Source organism: Lycium barbarum, chromosome 12 (genome assembly GCF_019175385.1).
Source record: "Lycium barbarum isolate Lr01 chromosome 12, ASM1917538v2, whole genome shotgun sequence".
In the NCBI taxonomy this organism is placed as follows: Eukaryota; Viridiplantae; Streptophyta; class Magnoliopsida; order Solanales; family Solanaceae; genus Lycium; species Lycium barbarum.
This window is the reverse complement of record NC_083348.1, coordinates 89,287,296-89,311,580: the sequence shown is the minus strand read 5'-3', so window position 1 is coordinate 89,311,580 and position 24,285 is coordinate 89,287,296. Positions and strand designations below refer to the sequence as shown.

At 32.3% G+C, this 24,285-nt stretch overlaps 2 protein-coding genes across 2 annotated transcripts; one reads left to right on the top strand and one right to left on the bottom strand.

Moving 5' to 3' along the window:
- Positions 1–3,901: 3,901 nt before the first annotated feature.
- Positions 3,902–5,441, bottom strand: LOC132624864 (ATP synthase gamma chain, chloroplastic). Its single transcript, XM_060339605.1, has one exon. The coding sequence runs from the start codon at positions 5,259–5,261 to the stop codon at positions 4,128–4,130; it is 1,134 nt and encodes a 377-aa protein (XP_060195588.1). The 5' UTR covers positions 5,262–5,441; the 3' UTR covers positions 3,902–4,127.
- A 15,093-nt stretch (positions 5,442–20,534) lies between these two features.
- Positions 20,535–22,510, top strand: LOC132622639 (peroxidase 42). The gene is made up of 4 exons (XM_060337283.1): positions 20,535–20,802; positions 20,881–21,069; positions 21,366–21,531; positions 21,818–22,510. Exons 1-4 carry the CDS (start codon positions 20,587–20,589, stop codon positions 22,225–22,227), a joined length of 981 nt encoding a protein of 326 aa, XP_060193266.1. The 5' UTR covers positions 20,535–20,586; the 3' UTR covers positions 22,228–22,510.
- Positions 22,511–24,285: the final 1,775 nt, after the last annotated feature.

Genomic DNA, 24,285 nt, shown 5'->3' with positions numbered 1-24,285 from the left:
TACTAATAATTAAATACTTTCGGTTCAAATTTTAAATTTCTTTTGGCATGTGTTTTTATTAATCTATTAGGTATTCAAGTTAGCCACATAAAATATGTGATCTCCTTTAATTATATGCATCAACCTCAAGTAAAAAATGCACGGGGTTTTACGGCTTGTTGAGGCGAATGTTTATAATTAAATGAAATGACATTTTTTATGTGGTTAACTTGACTAGCTAATAGACGAATGAAAAAACACAATTTCCCCCCCTAAAATTTAAATCGAAAGTGTCTAATTGAAACAGATTATTAGCAGTTGAAGTGTTCACTAGAAACATGATTTAGTTGAATTGTCTAAATAGAATATCCTGGTAAATTTAAGGGACTACCTATGTATTAAGCCTAATTAATTGAGACTTAAAAAATAAATAACAACAATTGATAATTGAGATTTGAATATTTAAATTAAAATTTTCATTAAATGCAAACAATGAGGGGCTAAAAGGAAAAGTAATTACGGGCCCGTTTGGCTTAGCAAATAAGCTGTTTTCAGTTTTTTTTTGTGTGTTTGGCTGACCAGCTTATAAGCCATTTTGTGCTTAAAATAAGCTCAAAAAAATAAATTGGCCCGTTTGGTTTAGCTTAAAAAAAACAGCTTATAAGCCAAAATAAATAAATTGGAATATCCCAATTTATTTATTTTTGGCTTTTTTTTTTAAGCCTATCCAAACAGACTCTACAGTACTAGATAGAAATTGAGTATTCAAATTTCCCGAAAATACTGCTAAAAGGCTTCACCTTTAACCGCCTTCTATCAAAATTTGTGACGAATTTTCCCGCTTTTCCAGCGCTCCTTATTTCAAAACCCCCATTTCCCCGTTTTTTCCCTTCTTCATTCATCCACAACCCGCTCTTCCCCAATTCCCACGAATTAAAAAAATGAAATCAAAGATGAGAAGCAAAAATTTGAGATCTTCAATGCCATCATATTATACATACCTGAAACCAGGAGCATTAGCCCAAATCAGGAATTCCAAAATCACTGCTAAATCAAGATTTAACGATGCTCAAATTCTAATCTCAATGTACCAGCAAATACCCACTTCAGAAATCCAAGTTTCACAGCCAACACCAACCATGGAGGGAATTCCTTGCTTTAATTTGAAGATTAAGAACAACCGCCCTTGTTGCCTTCAAAGAAAGAAGCTCAGTGCCGTTGCACCCATTTTCTCTCAACCAAATCATGACCCCTCTCTCGTTACCATCTAATCCACTATTGCAATTAAGGGGTTTTGTTGAATTTAACTTTTTTCTATTACCTGTTATGTTTTTTTTTTTTTTTTTTTTGTGGGTTTTAGTTGATGGGGCTTAGGGTTGATGTAAGTAGTGTATTTACCTTGTACGTAGCTTGTTTTTACATCAATAAGGTGATATATTCTGCTTTGTTTATGTTTAATGGTCTTGACTGTTAATCAATGTGAATTAAGTGCTCTTTGATACTTATCTCAGCTGCTAATTGTGTTTAATGCTTTCTGTTTAAAAAGGAAGGAAGGGGTTCGAAGTACTAGGATCAGATTATCTAACTTTAGATCTCAGTTCTCTTTAATTTTCAAAAACAATTTACAGTTTTAGAAACCATCTAAAAATTAGTACAACTCAAAGTTACAATAGTTTATAGTAATTAACAAATAGTAAGAGGGTAAAAAAAATGTAGTTAAAAGAAAAAATTGTTTGACTCTAATTCCAAATAGTAATAGTAAGAGAGAGAATATACTAGTTTAACTTGAATGAATGTTGTGATAGGAAATGCATTTAATGGCGCTATGTGTCTCTATTAAGTTGGTGAATTTATTGCCTAAGATTTCAGATAATACAGAGCAGTCAAAATGAACAATTGCAGTTCATTCTTTGATGACTTGATATGGTTATGTAATTATAATCAGGCACTTATGTGAATTCATGGTACTGTTTTTTCATGCATATTGATATATAGTTTGTGCAAATATGACCATGCTCTTATTGAATGGTTTCTCTCAAAGTATTGTCACCTCATGCTTCAAGAATTCAGGATAATATGGCCTGAGGAATAGAATGAATCTGAGCAGATCTGAGCATGGAAGAAAGTTCAATTGAGACCAAACATGTGCCCTGCAATACTTTTCATCAAACATTGTTTTGCTCAATATATAAAGTTATTGTTCACGCTGTACTGAAAGTGGATCAGTCCGTCCAATCTTTAATGCTCTTTGCCTACATTGAATTATCAGGCTTATAATGGTTAGCTTTGTAATTTTTTTTTTTTTTTTTTTTACCTCATGATTCTAATCCGGTATTAACACAATTCATCAGTTTCTACTGCTAAAAGTCTATGCTACTCATGTATGAGATGGAATTAGATATTGCCTCTTTTAGCAATTCGAAGATTGAAATTTTACCTGGAAACTCTTTGAGTTCGATGCTAGTAATTCCTCAATCTTTCTAACTGGCTGATCCAAAGCTGCACATCCATGCAGGCTCTTTTCTTTCAACTCTAATATATGCGTACAAAAGTATAACTCTGAACATACTTCATACAAGCTACTCCTATATGCTTTTCCTTCTTTTCCAGTTCTGAGTTTCCTGTTTGTTGGGGATGGGAGAAGCTTAACTGTCTGTTTGTCAACTTAGTTTCAGCTAGGTTTTCCATTTTCCTGCCAGTGCAGTTAAATCTTCTTCAAAGATTTATTATCTTTCCAGAAGTTGAAATGGTTTGGCCTTTAATCTCTATGTGAGCCTTCTCCTGCCTAGTAACACAAAACTTAAATCACATTCTAGAAGTGTTACTGGTTGATGAAATCAGTTTAGTATGCTAGACTTGTGGTGTATCCATGTTTAATCTACCAATATATTTCTTGGTGAAGCTCTAAGATACACTATAGTATGGCATGAGTGCTTTAACTTATCTATATAGTTTGACACTATATAATAAGAAAGCTATACGAGGAAGCGAAATTTTCAGGCTTTCAATTATTCATGTTTTACAAATATAGCAGGAAAAATTGAGATACAAATATAAGTTTTGGTCCGACCTTGTGTACAAAATATAATGTGGTTCTCATCTTGTGCACTAAGTCTGTACGGGGTTGAGAAGCAGAAAATATCTATAACTCATCTCTTGCGCTTTAACTTATTATATAGTTTGACAGTATATAATAAGAAAGCTATACGAGGAAGTGAAATTTTCAGGCTTTCAATTATTCATGTTTTACAAATATAGCAGGAAAAATTGAGATACAAATATAAGTTTTGGTCCGACCTTGTGTACAAAATATAATGTGGTTCTCATCTTGTGCACAAAGTCTGTACGGGGTTGAGAAGCAGAAAATATCTATAACTTATCTATAACTCATCTCTTGCGCTTTAACTTATTTATATAGTTTGACAGTATATAATAAGAAAGCTATACAAGGAAGTGAAATTTTCATGCTTTCAATTATTCATGTTTTACAAATATAGCAGGAAAAATTGAGATACAAATATAAGTTTTGGTCCGACCTTGTGTACAAAATATAATGTGGTTCTCATCTTGTGCACAAAGTCTGTACGGGGTTGAGAAGCAGAAAATATCTATAACTTATCTATAACTCATCTCTTGCGCTTTAACTTATCTATATAGTTTGACAGTATATAATAAGAAAGCTATACGAGGAAGTGAAATTTTCAGGCTTTCAATTATTCATGTTTTACAAATATAGCAGGAAAAATTGAGATACAAATATAAGTTTTGGTCCGACCTTGTGTACAAAATATAATGTGGTTCACATCTTGTGCACAAAGTCTGTACGGGGTTGAGAAGCAGAAAATATCTCTAACTTATCTATAACTCATCTCTTGCGCTTTAACTTATCTATATAGTTTGACAGTATATAATAAGAAAGCTATACGAGGAAGTGAAATTTTCAGGCTTTCAATTATTCATGTTTTACAAATATAGCAGGAAAAATTGAGATACAAATATAAGTTTTGGTCCGGCCTTGTGTACAAAATATAATGCGGTTCTCATCTTGTGCACAAAGTCTGTACGAGGTTGAGAAGCAGAAAATAAAATTTGTCTACACTTCATTACTGTACCTACAGAGAAGCACAATTGCAGGGATTGTACGATGCTTAAACCAAGGCATCTGCTCCAGCAACAATCTCCAATATTTCTCCTGTAATCTTCGCCTGACGCTTTCTGTTGTACACTCTAGATAGACTCTTCTTCAAGTCATTTGCATTGTCTGATGCAGCGCTCATGGCACTCATCCTAGCAGCAAGCTCACTGGCTAATGACTCCTGCAATGCCCTCAAGATTTGACTGTTCAAGTAAAGTGGCAGCAAGGCGTCAAGAATCTGAACAGGGTCCTGCTCAAATTGCAAGATTGCTGAGAAATCAGATGTCTGTGTCCTCATAACATCTCTTTCCACTGTCAATTTCCCTTCCTTTGTTGTCAACCTAAAGAACTCATCTTCAGCTGCATCAACACAGTTCCCATTGATGTCACAAATCTCTCCCTTCGGTGACAATGGAAGCAAGGTGTGAATCACTGGCTCAGATTTCACTAAAGACACAAACTTTGTGTACAAAAGCTCAACCTTGTCAACCTCTTCACTCACAAAAAGTGAGAAAACATCATCAGCAATGGCCTGAGCATCTTTAGCAGTGGGCTGATTGCTTCCTTCAAGAAATTTGTCTACAGGAATGTAAGGCCTGCGGAGGAAATAAGAATTACCCTTTTTGCCAACGCTAATAACAGTGTAATCAATGCCAAGAGCTTTCAAATCTCTAATCCTGGCCTCAGCTTTCTTGATGAGATAGTTGTTAAAACCACCACAAAGACCACGGTCACCGGTGACAACAACCAAAGCCACTTTCTTGACAGGTCTTACTTTGGTAAGGGGAACATCAACGTCATCTGTTTGAAGCTGCTCATTGATGTTGTAAAGGACCTCAACCAAAGTCTCAGAGAAAGGCCTAGCACCCACCACAGCTTCTTGAGCTCTTCTGACTTTAGCAGCAGCCACAAGCTTCATAGCCTCAGTAATTTTCTGGGTGTTCTTGACAGAATCAATTCGATCACGCAGGTCACGAAGACTACAGTGAATAGGGGTGACTGATGATGATCTTGAGGGGTTTGAAGGGCCTGATGAGCTATGGTTAGGAAGCTGAAAAGGGCTGACAGAAGAGCGGAAAGAAAGTGCAGAGGAGTCAGAAAGAGATGGTTTTGAGGACACCAACATTGTCAAATTTGAGCAAGACATGGTTTTTTTTTAGCTCAAAGAAGAATGTGGCTGCTATGGAGGAGCAAAGAAGCCAGCCAAAGCGGAAGAGAAAGAGGGAAGTGGGAGATAAAGATTGGCTTTTGTTTGAGGGTCTTTGTTATTCTTATCACAATGGTGGAAATCTTGATGTTTGGTGGTGTGGGGTGAAGGGAAAAGGAGGGAATGAGAGGTGGAGGGAAGGGGCAATCGGATGAGGTTTTAGGATAAGGATTTAGACCGTTGGAGATTGCGGTTGTGAATGAAAGAAAACTTTTGATTTGCTACTTTTGGAAGTAGTAAGATTTTTTATTTTTTTTTAGTTTTGTTACTTATAATTCAAAAAATTTCTTTTATACATTTATTCCTTATAACGACTGCCCAAAAATGCGTGGACGTGTGGCCTAGTAATTGGTGAAGTGCATGAAAATTATGAAAGATCATAATTCAAATCTCAGCAGAGATAATATCATTAGGTGAATTTTTTCACAATATATCTAAACTCTGATGGACAGAATTATTACTAATAGAATCTAGTAACAAGTTGATAAAATAATTGAAGTGCACACTGCAAACAATACCTTTGAAAATGTTGTGATGAGAATGTTTACGGTCATCAGTGTCTGTCCCTATGTGACCCCATTGAATAACCTCTCTTATGGGATATTCGTCGATCGATTTGCAAGTCTCAGATATTTCATGGCCTTATTATTTTCTCCATTTGAGACAAAATTTGAGAGGTTAAGAAATTAAAATTTCGTTAATGGCTTGTGGTTGCAGTCTGAACTTTGGGTTTCAAGTTGAGTTTTCTTAGGATAAAATGTTGCACGATTACTATGAATGTTAGGACGTCGAAGGAAATAATTATATGATGCTCAGTTCGAAAACAAAAGAGTATTGATATGGAGTTGAGATCGGCAAACGCTACACGTGATTTTTATAGTCTAATTCGAAAGATTAATTTATTAGGTGGGGAGCCTATTCAACCTATGAATTCATTACTAACTTTCAACCTATGAACTCATTACTAACTTTCTTTCCAATTAATGAGCTTGATTTAGAGACCACATTTAGCAACACTAGCTTAGTCTTTGTGGAATCTCTTTCTCTAATGGGTCTGGTTATTTATTGAGTAATATGAGGTCTAGAAAAGGTTCCTATTCTCTTTAAATAGGCATTGTGTAGGGGCGAATACCCCTTAATTTTGGAATTTAGAGTAGATATAACTCTCGTTAAAAAATTGGTGCATATATACCTTTGCTGTTACACAAATGATGCGTAATTACCCTTTTGTTAACATATTTTTATTTTCTGAATTTAAAAAAAAATTATTTCAAAATTAAAAAATTATCTTTATTTATTATTTTTTTAAAAAAAATTGGTCATCATCTTCATGTTAACTCAATAGTAAATCTCCACTAAAATCACCCAAAAACCTTCACCAAATCATCCCAAATTTAAGATATGGACTCCTCAAGACATACCCGATCTTTTGAAAATCTTTTGGCTATTGAACAGTGATTATATTTACTTTGGGCCAGTTTATATGATAATGTTTGACTAAAAACATATTTTAAGTTACCAAAAAAAAAAAAAAATTAAAGAAAGAATGAGATGTAGCTGTAAAAACATATCATTAATGGTAAATTGAAAGTTTATTTAGAGTCAAAAGTTTTAATATAAAAATATACCACTTAGAACATAGTAAAAGAATGAGTGACACATCCAGTGAAACGAAGGGGGGCAATTGGCGCGAATGCCCTTCAAATGCGCTGGTCTTTAATTTTTGTCCCTGTAATGCGTGATTTTTAATATTTGCCCTTCTGAACTAAAAAATAATAAGAAAAAGACGTTATTATATTTACCCATAACATATAAAAACCTGAAAGTCTGTGACGAATCTCAAAAATCCAATTAAACCTATCCATCATTCCAATAACAAACCTTTCAATCGTTCCATCGTTCCAACATTTCACCGAAGAAATTTCCATTGATTTTGCTGCTACAACGTCGGAAAAGGTAAATACATAATATATAGCGTTTCAATTGCACGTAATTCAACTCGATTTGATGCTTTATTAAGTTTAGATTTGTTAATATTTGAAAATAACAACAAATCATCTTCTGTGAACTAAACAACTGATATTCAGTTGAGATTCAATATTGCGAATCATAATTTTACTCAACAACATAGAATTAATCAAATTTATTGCTTTTTTGTGCTGATTTTGATTAGTTTATACGTTCCATTTGATTAGTATACAATGCTCAATGACTTAGACTTGAAATTATAGTAACTTCAGTTGACAAAAAATAATCAGGCAAAGTTCTGAACAAGTATGCCGGAGGAGACAGAAGTTCACCTTGCAAAAAAACAAAGTATGCCGTTAGAGTCAAACTTTCATTTTCATAAGCAAAACATCAAGTATACAAGTGTTAAGAACTAGAAAAGTATGCCGGAGGAGGCAGAAGTTTACTTTACAAAAGAACAAAGTATGCTATTAGAGGCAACTTTCATTTTTATAAGCAAAATAAAAAAGTACACAAGTGTTAAGAATTAGACAAGTCTGCCGGAAGAGGCAGAAGTTCACTTTACAAAAGAACAAAGTATGCTGTTAGAGACAAACTTTCATTTTCATAAGCAAAACATCAAGTATACAAGTGTTAAGAACTAGAAAAGTATGCCGGAGGAGGCAAAAGTTCACTTTACAAAAGAACAAAGTATGCTGTTAGAGGCAACTTTCATTTTTCATAAGCAAAATAAAAAAGTACACAAGTGTTAAGAATTAGACAAGTCTGCCGGAGGAGGCAAAAGTTCACTTTACAAAAGAACAAAGTATGCTGTTAGAGGCAAACTTTCATTTTCATAAACAAAACATCAAGCATACAAGTGTTAAGAACTAGAAAAGTATGCCGGAGGAGGCAGAAGTTCACTTTACAAAAGAACAAAGTATGCTGTTAGAGGCAACTTTCATTTCCATAAGCAAAATAAAAAAGTACACAAGTGTTAAGAATTAGACAAGTCTGCCGGAGGAGGCAAAAGTTCACTTTACAAAAGAACAAAGTATGCTGTTAGAGGCAAACTTTCATTTTCATGAGCAAAACAAAAATTTACGCAAGTGTTAAGAACTAGAAAAGTTTGTCGGAAGGGAAAAAACTTCAGTTTACAAAATTACAAAGTATGTCGTGAGAGGCAAACTTTCATTTTTCATAACCAAAACAAAACATTATTAACAAAACAACACCAAAAACACATAAGATTGCATAAAAATCAAAATTATTAACAAGACAACACAAAAAAACCAAGACACACATAAATTAACTTAATTCATGAAGTTATGTCGGAACAGGCATAACTTTATGCTGGAACCGGCATAACTTCAGTTTCAAAAACCAAGAACTCTGCCGGACCGGCATATGTTGCCTCAGACAAATATAGTCTTCATGAAAATACAGGTTACTAAACAAAAAAAACACCAAAAAGCTTAAACTAAAGTTTATAATCTGGAAAACATTTAAACTTTCATAAAAACCAACATTATTAAAAAACAAAACACCAAAAAATCAAAACACATACAAACTAACTTAAATCACGAAATTATGCCGGAATAGGCATAAATTCAGTTTCAAAAAATAAAAATTCTGCCGAAACAGGCATATGCCGCCTCGCACAAACACATTCTTCACAAAAAACAGATTATTAAGCAAAAACAACTGCAACAACATAAACAGCTGCTCACAGGCAAAACTTCAAAGATTCAATAAAGAGAAAACCAAAACGCATATCAAAATTAACTAAAACATATTACGACATTCATAATACGACATTCAAAAAACTAAAATATATACATCGGGAACGAAACTAAAGTTCAAAAAATCATACAGATACTTTAACAAAACACTATAATTTTAAATAAAAAAGGATCAATTAAATATAAAAAACGACGAATACAAAGATATCAATTCAATAAACAACAATTTAACATAAAAACAAATATTGAAACGAGCAAAATATCCAAATTTGTACCTAAATTTTAGAACAGATAAGACAGACACAAAACAAAGGAGGAACGAAGAAGCAAAAAAAGAAAAGAAAAGGGCAAATAACGAAATAGAAAGGGTATTAATGGAGTAAGGGTAATTTCGTTAAAAAACTTTCATTAAACAGGCAGCAGGGGCAAAAATTAAAGAAGACATAAATGAGGGGCAAAATATAAAGATCAGCCCAAAAGAAGGGCACTCCGTGCAAAAAAAAAGAACGAAGGGAGTAGTTTTCTCAAGGGCCTCCACGGCCTTTTCAGTGAGACTAAACATTATTATACATTAGAAGGATTGGAACTCTTCGATTCATTCAACTCCAGAGGAAAAGAAAAAAAGAAAAAAAGAGAGCAGTATTTCAAGCTTAGTTACAACTAGTGAATTTGGCCGCGCTTCGCGCGGTTATTTTGTGAAAAATTATCTATAATTTTTTATATATTTTTTGTTAAATTTAATCCAGGTGGGAAGAACCGTGAAGTTGCATTCTCATATATAAAACCTCATGTCTATCAATATCATACTAAAAATAATTAGGCAAGTAAAACACTGAAAGAAAAACCCACAAAATTTCTTTCCTACAGTCTTTTTTGTATGAGCATATTTTAAATGCTTTTAGAAATATTAGAATCCTGTAATAAATTTTCTCCAACTATAGTAAATGATATTTGGTGTGCAATTAGTATTTATTTGTTTTTTCTTTTATTTTTGTTAGATGGTCAAATTTTTATACATGAATATAAGTTGTGACTTTTATATTTTGTTTCTCTATTATAGGGCAAGGGTTCTATTTTTCAAAGTTTTTCTAAATCGTTTCTTCCTCTTCTTTGATACTCTCTCCTTATTTGTGATTCCTAATTTTTAATTTATAGTTAGCATTTGTTATCCCTTCTAAAATGATCTAACTTATTTTAATTTTATTTGTCACTAATTTTTTCTTAAAATTTAAAAAGTAAATTTCTTTTTCCTAATACCTTCTCGAACCATTTTAACAGTCCTCCTATAAACATGAAGCTATTGACATTCAGCTCTTTTTCATGTGAAATTAAATCTGCAGGCATTATTATTATTATTTTGGTCGAAAGAGAGATAATTTTTAAATTAAATGGTAATTTGATCAATCAAAATTTCATTCAAAAGGCAATGATGTATCAATTATCATTTCTCGTGACTTTGAACGCCTTTGAACGTCCTTCAAATCACAAGTGCTCTAGGAAAGGTCAAAAAGAAGACGGCGTAATGATATCCCCAAATTACAAAATAATTTAGATGTTACCATTACACATACCGACCGATCATCGACCTGCAAAAAAACACAAAACTAAGTAAATGAAACCAAAAATTGGGAAAGAAAGCATAAAAAACTAACACACTAAGCATAATTGAGATTCCAACTTTCTAGGATCCAAGCAGCAAAACGTTTCAAACACAATTCAAAAATACAATATTCCCAACTAAGATCAACAAAAATATAAAACATAAAAATGTAGAAATGAATAATAACAATTGACATTACAAATTCCGGCGTTTTCAATTGAAAAAAATCTCAAATACACATCAAAAATTTAAAATTCATATACAATCGAGAAAGTAAGAAAGAAGAAGAAGAAGAAGAAGAAAATATCTGAATCATTGATAAGACGTGACAAAACATTATTATATTAAGATGAAAGAGAGAGGGAGTTTAAGAGAATAAACGATTGGTAATAATGAGGAAAGAAATAGATAAGTTGCTTGTCTAAAATCGAGCATAGCACAAAGAGGAACATGTGAACTCTTTGCTTCTTTGCATGAACTTGAGAATCACAAAAGGAAACTAAAAAATAATGGTCAATGTTTTGATAAAATGCAGCCCAAAGGGTTGAAGCTTTATGGATAGAAAAAAAAAATGATAATCAATTGAAGAATCTATCCACCATTACCACCAGAATTCAAGGATCATAATGGACAATATTAATTGACTAATTAAGCTCAATCAAACGTGCATTTTTCAGCTCAATATTAATTGGGTTCTTATGTATTCCCTTTATTCATTTATTATTAATAAAAAATTAGCAATGAGTATGAAGAGGCATATGAGTTAATGCACATTCATGGCCATACTCAGACATTTAGGTTCTGTCTGGTAATTTAATATTGCAATTATTTCCTCCTCCTTTAATAATGTAATTATTTAGCCATTTTTAGATTTTTAAAAATAACTTAAACAAAAGTATTAGGAGAAAAGGGCAAAAAAACCCACAAAACAGATAAATAGTAATAGAGGTCATACAGAAATGTCACATCACCTTATTTATACCTAGTTTTATATTATATATAGATTATATTACACAAGCACGCCGGTACCTACTTCAATTAAAACAAACATAGCTTTGCGATTGCTTCATTGCCGGATTGGAGAACTTACATCTCTCAAGAACACTAAAAACTATACAGTGCGATCAGAGGCGGATCCAGAATTTGGAGGTTCCGGGTGCCACTTTATTATGCAAGTGGACATATTGAAATTTACATAGTCCAAATAGAGTAAACTTTTTATCGGTTTGATCAATTTTAGGCTGCCATTTAGATTATTTGTATTTTCGGTTACATAGACAAATAGACAAATATTTTTCCAAATATTATATAAAAAAAAATCACGCTCATATTGGTTCATCAACTCAAGATTACAAGCATAATTTATATAACATAAGGAAGATTTTTTTTCCTAATCAGCGTGAACCAAGACTCAACACACCCTTTTCTTTTATATTTTGTTAAACCACGTTAAAAAAAAAATGTAAAAAACAGCAAGTGAAGAGTAGCTAGTGCAGTAAGGAAAAATTATTAAAAATTTGACGAAGAGAAAGAGAAAATTTGAGAGAAGAGAAAGGGATTTGTTGGAAGAATTTACTGATAAGGTCTTCCAATAGTAAGTTATGCAGCGAGGGTTCGAACTCGCGTCCTTGGGGAGAGATATATGGCGCTCGGCCACTTGCACCATGGACTTAGTTAGCATTCCTGGTGGCATGATTAGTATTTAACGGATATATACATATACACATATATACATAGAGTTTCATCTGAGGCGTCCGGGTGGCATGGCACTCCCACGCTCCTACATAGATCCGCCCCTGAGTGCGATGATGCCATATCACTAGTTTGGAGTAAACGACCAATGTCAAAGTCCTTGAACTTCTTACCCAACATATATACTCAAAGGGAAATCTAGTGTAGAGAACATTAGGCCTTATTTACATTTAGTAACTATATTTTGTCAAAACTATATCTCATAGCTAAATTTTGTATATCAATTACACAAAGTAACTAGTATAGTAAAATTATATTGTATTTAGAATAAAAACTATTTTTTTTTTATTCTCTCACAATCTGCTCCCATTTTCCTTCATTTTCTCTCTCTCTGCCCCAGGAAGTATATTTTTTTCTTTCTTCCACACGGTGCTTAGCAAGAAAATCAACAGTAAAAAGCTTCCATTATCAACATCTGCAACACACTACTATCAAACGCACATACTATTTTCTGTCTACTTTGGTTAGTAGTAACTACATAGCAGAGTAGATAAGGTAAAAATTACATAAATCTCACTTTTTTTTTTTTTTTTTTTGAAATTTTCAAGAACCCCATAAATGGAAACCCATTCATCCAGATCTCTTTATTTTATTTTATTTTTTACTAAATTTTCATATATACACATTTTTGACCCCCTATTGTGTATTTAGATATAAAGGCTTTTATGTTTTTTGTGATGCAGACCAAAAAACAAAATGCTTAGTCGGCTGCTGTAAGCTGAAAAAAAAAAAAATCTTCTTTAGCTTTTTTTTTTTTTGGGTTGAAAATACAAAAAAGTTTGAATCTTTCTAATGTTATCTTTTTATCAAAATTTTGAGGTTGGTAAATACTAACTACTCTCTCTCCCTTTTTCTCAGATCTGCCAAGATCATTAGAGCATTTATATTCATTATTTTTGAGTTTTTTGGTTAATTTTTTAGATTGTATTCATTTTATTGTTTTGTATTCGGTTTTTTTTTTAGTGTTTTTGTTAATTTTTAGTGTATCTATGTTTTCATGTATTCAATTTTTAGTGTATTACTCACTGCCTTCACTAAAAAAAAAATTGTATGCAACAAGTTGAATACAATATTTTTTGTATTTATGTTGTTTGAATACCACTGATTTTTAAATATAATAAAGTCAATACAATGTAAAAATATAATAAAGTGAATACAATGTAAAAATAGCTATAGATGAAACATTTGACATGAATACAGCTAGTTGGATACATATGACTTGAATACAGTGAAAAGAATTCTTGAAATTATTTTATTCGCTGTATTCATGAATACAGATAGACCGTTTTATGAATACAACGAACCATTTTTTGAATACAGCGGGGAAACTGTAGCTACCTAATGTAAATATTGAAACTGTAGCTATGATAAATTTTAAACCCCCAAAGTGTAGTCGTTTATGTAAAATTTTCATACTCAAAAGTCCAAAAAATTCGTCTGGACTTCTGATATCTAAAGCCCAAAAAAGAAAAAAGCCCAACTGAGAAGATGATGGACAGCCACTTTGTGGGTTCTGTTTAGAGTATAGCCGGCGCTGCAAAATCGTTGAGGAAGTAATCATAGGCTCATGGCTTGAAAATGTGGGGGCGCAAAGTAATTTAGAAACAGTCAGATAAACTTCAGAAGATTTTCTTGGAATTTAAAATTTATGTAAGTTGAACTGTTGCAAGTGAAATTTCAAGATAATAGTCCTTCAGTTTCAAAATATTTGTCTCAGTTTCCTATTTATTCTATTAAGAAAAGAAAGATATTTTTCTTTTTTGATAACTCTTTAATTTTAAATTTCTGCATGATCTACTTAAAGAACACAAGATTAAAACGTATTCTATTTAGTTAACAACCACTCAATTCAAAAGTCTTCTTTGCTATCATAAACTCCGTGTCGAGTCAAAACCAGATAAACATTTTAAAATAAAAAATTGCGCGGATTGGTCTTTAATTGTTTCCCCTCAATTCGGTGGCCTTTAATTTCTGTAGAACTATATTTTAACACATAACTTTAACCCGAATAGACATAGTTTATTATGAAATCTTGCCTTACGATTTTTTCTGACTTGGTTGGGATTCGAACGCCGAATGTCAGGATATTTTCGGCCACTAAGATAGCCGAAGATAAAAAATTAAATACCAGCAATTTGAGAGGCAAAAATTAGAGACCACCACGAAGTAAGGCATTCCTGCGAATTGGAGGGAGTATCACTTAATAAACTGAGATGTTTAAAGAGAAATAAAAGGAAGTGCATATAAAAGTACTGTTATGATTAAGATTCTTTTTACAGCATCGGTAAAAATGTTGAAAAGACAAAATTTGAGAAAATAATCAAAATGGCCCTTAATGAATTTGTTTTAGTTTCATTTGGTGCTTAATGTATGAACATAATAAAATGATCCTTAACGTATTCTAAAAATTAATCAGTTTGATCCTAAGTCATTAAATAAAGACAATCCCTATTTTTGCTATAAAAATAGATGGAGGCCCTCGACATGTTGATTGCACATGGGATATCAAACTACAAAACAAAGGTAGCTTCTTGTATCCTTCAATTCGATTTTCAGAACCCATATTAAAATTCCTAATCTTAATTTGAAAGAGTCACGAGAGAATTTTCTATTCAAGGACAGGTCTGGAAGCGAATTGTAATTTTATGGTAAATATATTCAACTCAGTATAGAAGCAAGTCTGGAATGTCTTTAATTGAACTGAGTAGAGTATGTATGGAGGAAGATGCTAAGAGCCTCAGTTTATTTTAACTGCAAAAGTAGCAATTGTCTTGACTTATATATGATTTAGGACTAAATTGATCACTTTATTTCGAATATATTGAGGACCATTTATATCATCTTTATACGTTAAGGACCACATGAAATAGAAAACATACATTAAAGACCATTTTGATCATTTTCTGGACAAAAAATTATGGCCCAAAGAAATATCTATTTGAATTTAAAAGTTTAAATAAAATATTACTCCTATAATTGTCGTATTCAGAAGGGATAAGTAGGGTCAACCACTAAGCTACGTTGCTTGAGCGCCGAGCAATGGGGCGCGCTATCATGTGACTTGCTCTGCTCATCATAGTGTCGGTGCTCATTAGTATGACAAAAGCACTTGGACTGAACGACATTTTTAACTCACAAAATTAGATTGAATCGGTACTTCTCGTTTATATTAAGGGCCTGTTTGGAAAGCCACCCAGGTGATTAAAATTGGATGTAGTTATACAGTTTAGTCAATTTATTTGATCAAGTAATTAGACAGTTAGATGAGAGTTGGATGTAATTGAGAGAGTGTAATTTCACTCTCCAGTTTTCAGAGGGGAGGGGTAAGAATTGAGTGTAATTACATCCTATAATATCAGGGTTACTTTTGTATTTTTTTTCTTTTTTCTTTTATTTTAATTTCTTTTCTTTTTTAATTTATTTTTTATTTTTACTTTTAAATTATTTTTGTTCAAAATATATTTTTCTTTTTATTTTATTTATCTTTCATTTCCTTTCTTCTCAATCCAACCTTTACTTCCTGTGGTTCCATATAATTACTCGTATTTTTTTTAAATTTTTATTAATTTAGCATAACCGTAATATTATTTTAATTTTTGAAATTACACCTCTTAATATTAAAAAGAATGAGTCATTAACAAACTTGACATATAATAAGTGACGTTATTAAAGTAGAATTTCATTATGAATGAGGTTATAGACTTTATTTTTCCTTTCTTTTGAATTATATTTACTTAAGTCACGTTGAAACTTACTTATGTAATGTTGGAATTTGATGTAAGAGTATTATGTTAAAAAGTTTCTTTTGAATTTTGAATTTACGTTATATTTTCGATTTTAATTTATTTTCTTTAGTGCTATTGACTTGTTATTTTACATTGTATGTTGTTTATTTTTCACTTAAAGTTGATAGATTTTTTTTGTCAAACATTTGAGTAATGTTAGGGGATTATATTTATAAATATTATTTTTATTGTCAAAGATTCCATCCATGATGTTCTCACAAATAAAGTCTGCTTTTACGTTTTATAATTAATTATAATTAAAATATTATTAATTTAAAAAATATATATCAATTATTTTTTACAATATTAGTTACAAATATATTATTATTAATTAATATACTTTCAAGAAACAATGTGTTATTAAAAAACTAATTTAATATCATTTATAAATGCACATGTTTTTTAATATTAATTTTGAATTTTGATAATTAATTTTTTTCAAATTAAACAAATTGTGTAATTACACTTATACAATCAAATAACAACATGTTTGTAATTATACTATAATTAAATTAACCAAACAAATCATTATAATTACAATATTGTGTAATTACTACCCAAATAATTACACCAATTCCAATTAACAGGTGGCTTTCCAACAAACCCTAAAAAACATATTACGTCGTATTAGATAGATAATCAACTACGTTAATTACAAAAGTTTTTGTGTTTTACTTTATATATATATATATATATATATATATATATATATATATATATATATATATATATATATATATATATATATATTTTAAAGATGTAAAAAACTAATATGCCAATTCATCAGATTCACTAATATTTCAGAGGATGCTATTCACCTCAAAAGGAAGAGTAAGCAATTGCGCTTATCTTACTGTCAATATTTCTCTTGTTGGTGTTTTTATTAGAGCTTCTCTCACTTTTGTATTCTTCATATCTATTTATTTTCCTGGGCCTTGCTTATTGAAATTGAAAATAACCTCTCTACTTTCACAAGATAGGAATAGGGTTGTATAACTCTACCCTCCACTGATTTCACTTATGAGAACGCTAGATATATTTGTTGTTATTGTACATTCAAAAATCACGAAAGGCGAAGTGGTAACAGTAAAAGTTGAACTCTTGTGGATATCTTGTTTGATTGCTCGAATAAGGCATTATAATTTCGGGAATAAATTATGAGAATATTTAATGTTATATTTTGCTATAATTTTTTATTTCAGAATTATAATTTTTTATATCATAATTGTGGTATTATTTTTGTAATACAACTCTATGTCCAATAATACTTTTAAGATTATACTCGTATAAAATAACAATATGACACATTTACCCTTCGTCAAGGCTTTTCTTCCGGAATCTTTTAATAAAGACAAGGTTCCAATTAAAGAAAAAGTTTGTCCTAATTTATTCGAATTAAACAAAATACGTACACCTCAATCCGCATACCATTTTTAATCCAACAAATAAAATTTATTCACTCAATAAACTCATCATTATTTAATTTTCTATATTATAATTCCATCAATATAGTTCCAGATTTGTTCCCAACCAAACGACAAGGACTCATTTGGTTGGGAAACAATTTATCTCGAGATAAGTTATCCCGAGATAAGTTATTCCACCCTCAAGATGGGATAAAATAAGATTATAATTTCGGGATTATTTATTTCGGATTTATATTTCAACCAAACATGGAATATGGAGGCACTAAAATTTTATCTCGAAACTATTTTTGCTTACCCTTCACACCAAACGATCCCTAAGGGATGGTTTGGTAGGTAGCCAAAATTATCCCAGGATTATAATTTTGGGACTAATTTATCTCACCTTTTGGGATTTTATCCCATCTTCTAGTTGGGATAAAATAATCCCAACCTTAGTGGGATAAGGTGGGATATCCCACCCTTGGGATTATGCTTCATTTTGTACTGTGTTTGGTAGGAGGTACAAATTTATCCTGGATATATTCATACCTGATAAATTTGTACCTCTTACCAAATACAGTACAAAAAATTAGTTCTGGAATATCAGCCTATACCATGCACCAAACGACCCCTATGAGTGTAAGCTTTAGTAGCTTATAGTTGTAATCATTCAAGTCAATAATGCATTTCTCCTTTTTGGGATAATGTATGAGTGAAGACACTGCTTCCTAAATAAGTGTCATTTAATGTACATATTTTTCTTCTTAATGGCCCCTTAAGTGTCCCACATGGACTAAAGCTTCTCAACCACCATCTATATCCTATATAATGCAGAAATATAGTACCCGTTGCATGTGGATATCCCTCCCACATACAAGTGTCCATGCAAAGAAGATTCCAACTCTTGTTTTCTCCCTTTGATGAGTCAAAGATTAATTACATTTGGCAATTTCTCGTAGAATTTTATAATTTTCAATTATAGTAGCCCGAGTTGTAGCGGAATTAAGATTTTGAAGTTTATATGTACTTACCATGACATTAAGTTATATACTTGAATAATTGAGTTTACAGTAAACTATTTTTAAATATTTAGTAAATTTATTTGATATAAGTAAAAATTAGAGCATACTGCTGAGTTCATAAATTTCCCGTCCAATGTTCATATATATATTTTTTTAAATTTGATATTTGACTTGTTTTTTACCGCAACATCACGTGATGATACCTCCTGCTTTCAAGCACTGTCTTCCGTGAAGACCACAAACGGTACCAAAAAGAATATCATATAGTTGCTAATAATTTATTGGTTGTGCTATTAATTTATTATCCACAATATCTAATTTTCCTAGATAAAATCTAAAATATAATATATTAATGGTTTTATTACAAAATATTAAAGTGGGTGGAAATCAAATGTGGGGTTGAAAGCAAGACTTGATTGAAATGTACGCAAGTATCCTAGTGAACCTAAACTAACAGGCAACATGAAAGGAATAAATAAATAAACTCAACATAGTCTTTTGTAATACCAAAATCGGATAGGATGAGAGGAAATAAAATCAAAAATGTTTTCCCATGAATGTGGTTATTTGCTAAAATCTCCCATCATACTTGTCGGTCAGGAACTACTTAAGAGTCGGGATTTACATGATCAAGCACAAGCATACAGTTTAGAAGATAGGGAAAAACTACATTAGTAGCTAAATTCCTACAGCCTTAATTAAAAAGGTCTTCAATTCAACTCTTGAAAATAGAAAAGATTCCTATAAAAGATGGAGTAATTTTTTTAATGAACTTTACATAATGTGAATTCGAATTAATCAAAGAATGTTAAAAAGTAAGTACTACGTAGATAATGGTCAAAACACATTTAAACTATCATTTTTTTTGCGAGTTATATATTAAATTATCAATTATTCTCTTTTCCTATCTTAACTATCACCATTTATATATTAAAACACACATCAAAGCTGACTAGGCGAACTATGTTGTTCTCTTTTCCTACCTGAACCATTACCGTCTATTCAACTAGGTGTGTTTTAATACATAATGGTGACAATTTAGGTAAGAAAAACGAAAAAACTAAAACTTAGTGTGAAATTGGAGAACAAGTGGTAGTTCAAATGTGTTTTTTACCATGATCTCGAGTTTCGTGACTATGAAAAGTACTCCCTCCGTTCCAATTTATGTGATACCATTTCCTTTTTAGTCCACCTCAAAATGAATGTCGCCTGTCCTTATTGGCAACTCTTTGAGGACACCATCTCTATTTTACACTTGTTGGGTCCTACTTACTTTTAAAGATGTACTTATTGTGAAGAAAAGTCAACAAAACTAAGGACAATTTTGTAAACATAACAAAGTCTTCCCTTATTTTTTAAACTCTATGCCCGATTAAATGGTGCCACATAAATTGAGACGGAGAGAGTATTTATTACTACTGCTGTACAGAAAGGGAAAGAAAAAGATCATTTCTTTGTGGGGAAAACGGTCAAAGATACCCCTCTATTTCAGAAAAAGGGCTAAAAATATCATCCGAATTTATTTTAGGTCAAAAATACCCCTCTCATCCTTAAAGTTTTTAAATATACCCCTGTCTTGATCGAAATTATCCCCCCAAAATAACCCGAAATCATTTTTTAAAATCATTCTATCATTTAAACCCGACCCAAGTTAATAATTATCCATAAGATCCCCTTATTCCCCCAATTCCCTCAAACTTCAAAACCTACGTATTGGGGGAATAAGAGGATCTTATGGGTTATTATTTAGTTGGGTAGAGTTTAAATGATGAAACGGTCTAAAAAATAATTTTGGGAGATAATTTCTATCAAAACAGGAACATATTTAAAAAAAATTCAGGATGGAAGAGGTATTTCTGACCCAAAATAAGTTTGGAGGATATTTTTGACTCATTTCCCTTCTTTGTGGGCAGTTTCAGCACTTTTTTCCTTATTTAAGAAGCAGCAGAGTGATTGTCCATAGAACAAGGTCTACTGACCATTTTAGTGTCTCTCTGCTGAGTAAAGAAAAATGGCTTCCAAATTTCTCTTTTTCTTTGCTATCCTCTTCTTTTCAGCTGTCTCTGCTTTTGCAGATGACAGTCCTAGTCTTGTAATGGACTACTACAAGGACACTTGCCCTCAAGCTGAAGAAATCATCAGAGAGCAAGTCAAGCTTCTCTACAAACGCCACAAGAACACTGCATTTTCTTGGCTCAGAAACATTTTCCATGACTGCTTTGTTGAGGTACAAAAAAAACTTCTTTTTTTTTTAGCTCTTTTTATGGAAAAAAATGAGAACTGAACAGTTTTGTTTTTTGTGCAGTCATGTGATGCTTCATTGTTGCTGGACTCAACAAGGAGGATGCTGTCAGAGAAGGAGACAGACAGGAGTTTTGGTATGAGAAACTTCAGATACATTGAGACTATTAAGGAAGCTGTTGAAAGGGAGTGTCCTGGCGTTGTTTCCTGTTCTGATATTCTTGTTTTGTCTGGTAGAGATGGCATTGTTGCTGTAAGTTTTACTAATAACTTACTAAAATGTTTAACTTCCAAGAAACTTTCTTTCCTTTATTTCTATGTGTACTTGAAGTAGTAGATCTGGATTTAGTCTAGTTAATAGTTCATTAAGTTTCCCACTTTGAGCAAACATTTACTTCCTGGCCTTGACTACTTGTCCATTTATGTATTTTTGACAGGCTCAGATACTTGTCTGTGTTTCCTTTTTCGGCTGTAAAAAGTAGTTTGGTTAAATACTACTCCTACTTAGTACTAATATTTAGTGATATGTATAATGGACTTGTTCAACAGCTTGGAGGGCCACACATCCCACTCAAAACAGGAAGAAGAGATGGAAGGAAGAGCAGAGCAGATATTCTTGAACAACACCTCCCAGACCACAATGAAAGCATGAGTGTTGTTCTTGATAGGTTTGCTAACATTGGAATCAACACTCCTGGAGTTGTTGCCTTGCTAGGTACACTACATACCCCCTTTACCCCCAACAAAAATAAAAAAGCAAAAAAAGAGCACTTCAATTTTCTTGGGATCTATTAGTATCTGAGAGTGAAGGGTCTTGACGCAACGTTAAAAAGTTTTCGCCATGTGACCAAGAGGTCATGAGTTCAAGCTTTGAAAACGGACTTGCGCATCGCAGGAGCTTACTTTACCGGGCTGCTGCTTTTATTTATTTATCTATTGGTATCAGAGTGACAAAAAAAAAAAACAAAGCTAATTTTGTGTGATTTGGTCTTGTTGAACAGGGGCACACAGTGTGGGAAGAACACACTGTGTGAAGTTGGTTCACCGTTTGTATCCAGAAGTAGACCCTCAGCTGAACCCAGACCATGTACCCCACATGCTCAAGAAGTGCCCTGACCCAATTCCAGACCCAAAGGCTGTGCAGTATGTGAGAAATGACAGAGGCACCCCCATGAAGCTAGACAACAACTACTACAGGAACATATTGGACAACAAGGGCTTGATGTTAGTTGACCACCAACTAGCAACAGACAAGAGGACTAAGCCCTATGTAAAGAAAATGGCAAAGAGCCAAGATTATTTCTTCAAGGAATTTTCAAGAGCCATCACTATTCTTTCTGAGAACAATCCACTCACTGGGACAAAGGGTGAGATCAGAAAGCAGTGCAATCTTGCCAACAAGCTGCACTAAAGATCTTGCCTTTGCTTGCTATGTGGTTGTACTCATTTATCACTTTCACCCTTCCTTTGTGTATAGGTTGAGGGAGTGGACAGTGAAAAATGATAGGAATAAGATGGTTTTAATTTCTAAGTGTTTGTAAGTTTGTGTAGTGGGCATGAAAGTGGTAGTGACCATGTTCATTACATTCCATGTTCTGTTTGTAAAGTTTACTGTTTTAGCTATGCCCTCTTAAGTTATAATGAGCTTCATGTTGGTATTTGACCATGGTTGAATTGAAAGACGTGTTAATTGATGTGTTTACTATGCAAGAATGCTAATCCTGATGGTTCTTTGTACATGATTCTTGCATAAAGATTCACCTTTTAACTGTACAAATAAAGATCCCAGCAACTTTAGGTGGAATCAATGACAAAAAGAAGCATCTTCTTCAGTAAAGTTAAAGCAGGAAAAGCAAATTAGGGCCCTTATATTTTGGATAAACTAAGGGGAAAGAAAATTTTACTTAATATTTTAAAATAAAAAGTAAAAAGAAGTTCCTTTACATGAGAAAATATGAATTTATGCACAACAATGTCATCAGTTGCGTCAGAGGCTGCTAAAACTAATGATAATATAATAAGGTTCAGACAAAGAGTAAGAGGGCCATGAATGTTGTACAGGAGGGAAGATAGGTAAATGCCACTACTACTTAAATGTACATAATAATTGAAAGCAAACAAAAAGAACCAGACAGATGGCTTGATTATAAGAACACCCTATTCAAGAAATAGACTGGTGTTGTTGGGATATCAGTTCACAACAATTTGAAATTTTCTTGAAATTTTCTGGTTCTCTGTCTTGTAATCAACATAACAAACAATTGAGTTTGTTTCTTGAAATGAGAATATGTTAAGCACAGATTTACAATTGGAATCACATAAGTATAAAAGAAACAAGAAATATGTGGATAAACCAGTCAACAGTATGCATGGCCTTCAACTCAATCTACACAAAAATGCATACAATACTAGAGTGCTTTATGAACAAACCGCTCACATAAGTGTCATCTTCACCATGCTGCATTCAAGAGTATTTACCTCAATTCACCCAAAAAAAAAAAAAAAAAAAAAAAAAACTTCTTTGTGTGTTCACTTATCATATCATAGCACAGAACTCCTCATAATTTATTCTGCCATCCTGTTTAATTGAAAGAGTCGGCTTAAAAACAGAATGTCACAAAAAGAGGTAATTTCAACCTTGAAATATTTCGTTTGAGCAATTCTTACCTTACGAACTAGCTTTTGAGATTCTAGAGCTGCCGAAATGGGCTTGGCACATGACACTGCCCCAACCCAGCTAGCTAATTAACTAGGATTTGGCTAAGATTTTTGAGTTATGTTTAAAGATGAGGATGTTAAGCCCAGTCGCTTTTAACCTGCAGCCCCAGAAGAATCGGGTTGGGCTGGTTCTTGAGGCCCAAAAAACACAATTACTTACTCAATAATCAACAATAATGAAAATGCTTTAAAAAAGGAAAAATTACGTGTTATAGCTACTCTTAGTACATAATGATATTAACTACCTTTTGTTTTAATTACTAATAATAATTAAATACTTTTTGAATTTAACTAATATAGCTACACAATAACTTAAATACACCTAAAATTTAGCACCCCCAATCCCATATCCCCATTTTAATGGTAACAATATTAATCACTTAATATACATTATCATTCTCTCTCCTTTTTCATAAATTTTTGACTTTCTCTATTCTCACTCATTACCCATTTCAGATTTTTCATTTCTCAAATCCTAAAAAATTCTCTCTCTCCTTCTATCAACCATCACCACCACGGGTGGCGGCCGCCCCTCTCTCAATTTTTTTGTGGTTTCCATGATTTCATGCTTTGTGGACAAATTAAACATAAGAAGGCAATTAACCTTTTATTTTCTTTTTTATGTGAATGATGTTCCAACTAGAATGATCATTATGGTTGTGGGCTTATCTCCCATTGTGGGCAAGTTGTAGTTGTAAATGCCAAGATTTTGGGTTGTGGACCAGTGCCCATAAATTTGGACCAAGTTGCA

What these genes read in the sequence shown, in the direction of transcription:
- LOC132624864 (XM_060339605.1), bottom strand. Translation starts at nt 5,261, where the DNA reads ATGTCTTGCTCAAATTTGACAATGTTGGTGTCCTCAAAACCATCTCTT.
- LOC132622639 (XM_060337283.1), top strand. Translation starts at nt 20,587, where the DNA reads ATGGCTTCCAAATTTCTCTTTTTCTTTGCTATCCTCTTCTTTTCAGCT. An exon ending in TCCATGACTGCTTTGTTGAG is followed by an intron (nt 20,803 to 20,880) that starts GTACAAAAAAAA and finishes TTTTTTGTGCAG; the next exon opens with TCATGTGATGCTTCATTGTT. An exon ending in TGGAGTTGTTGCCTTGCTAG is followed by an intron (nt 21,532 to 21,817) that starts GTACACTACATA and finishes CTTGTTGAACAG; the next exon opens with GGGCACACAGTGTGGGAAGA.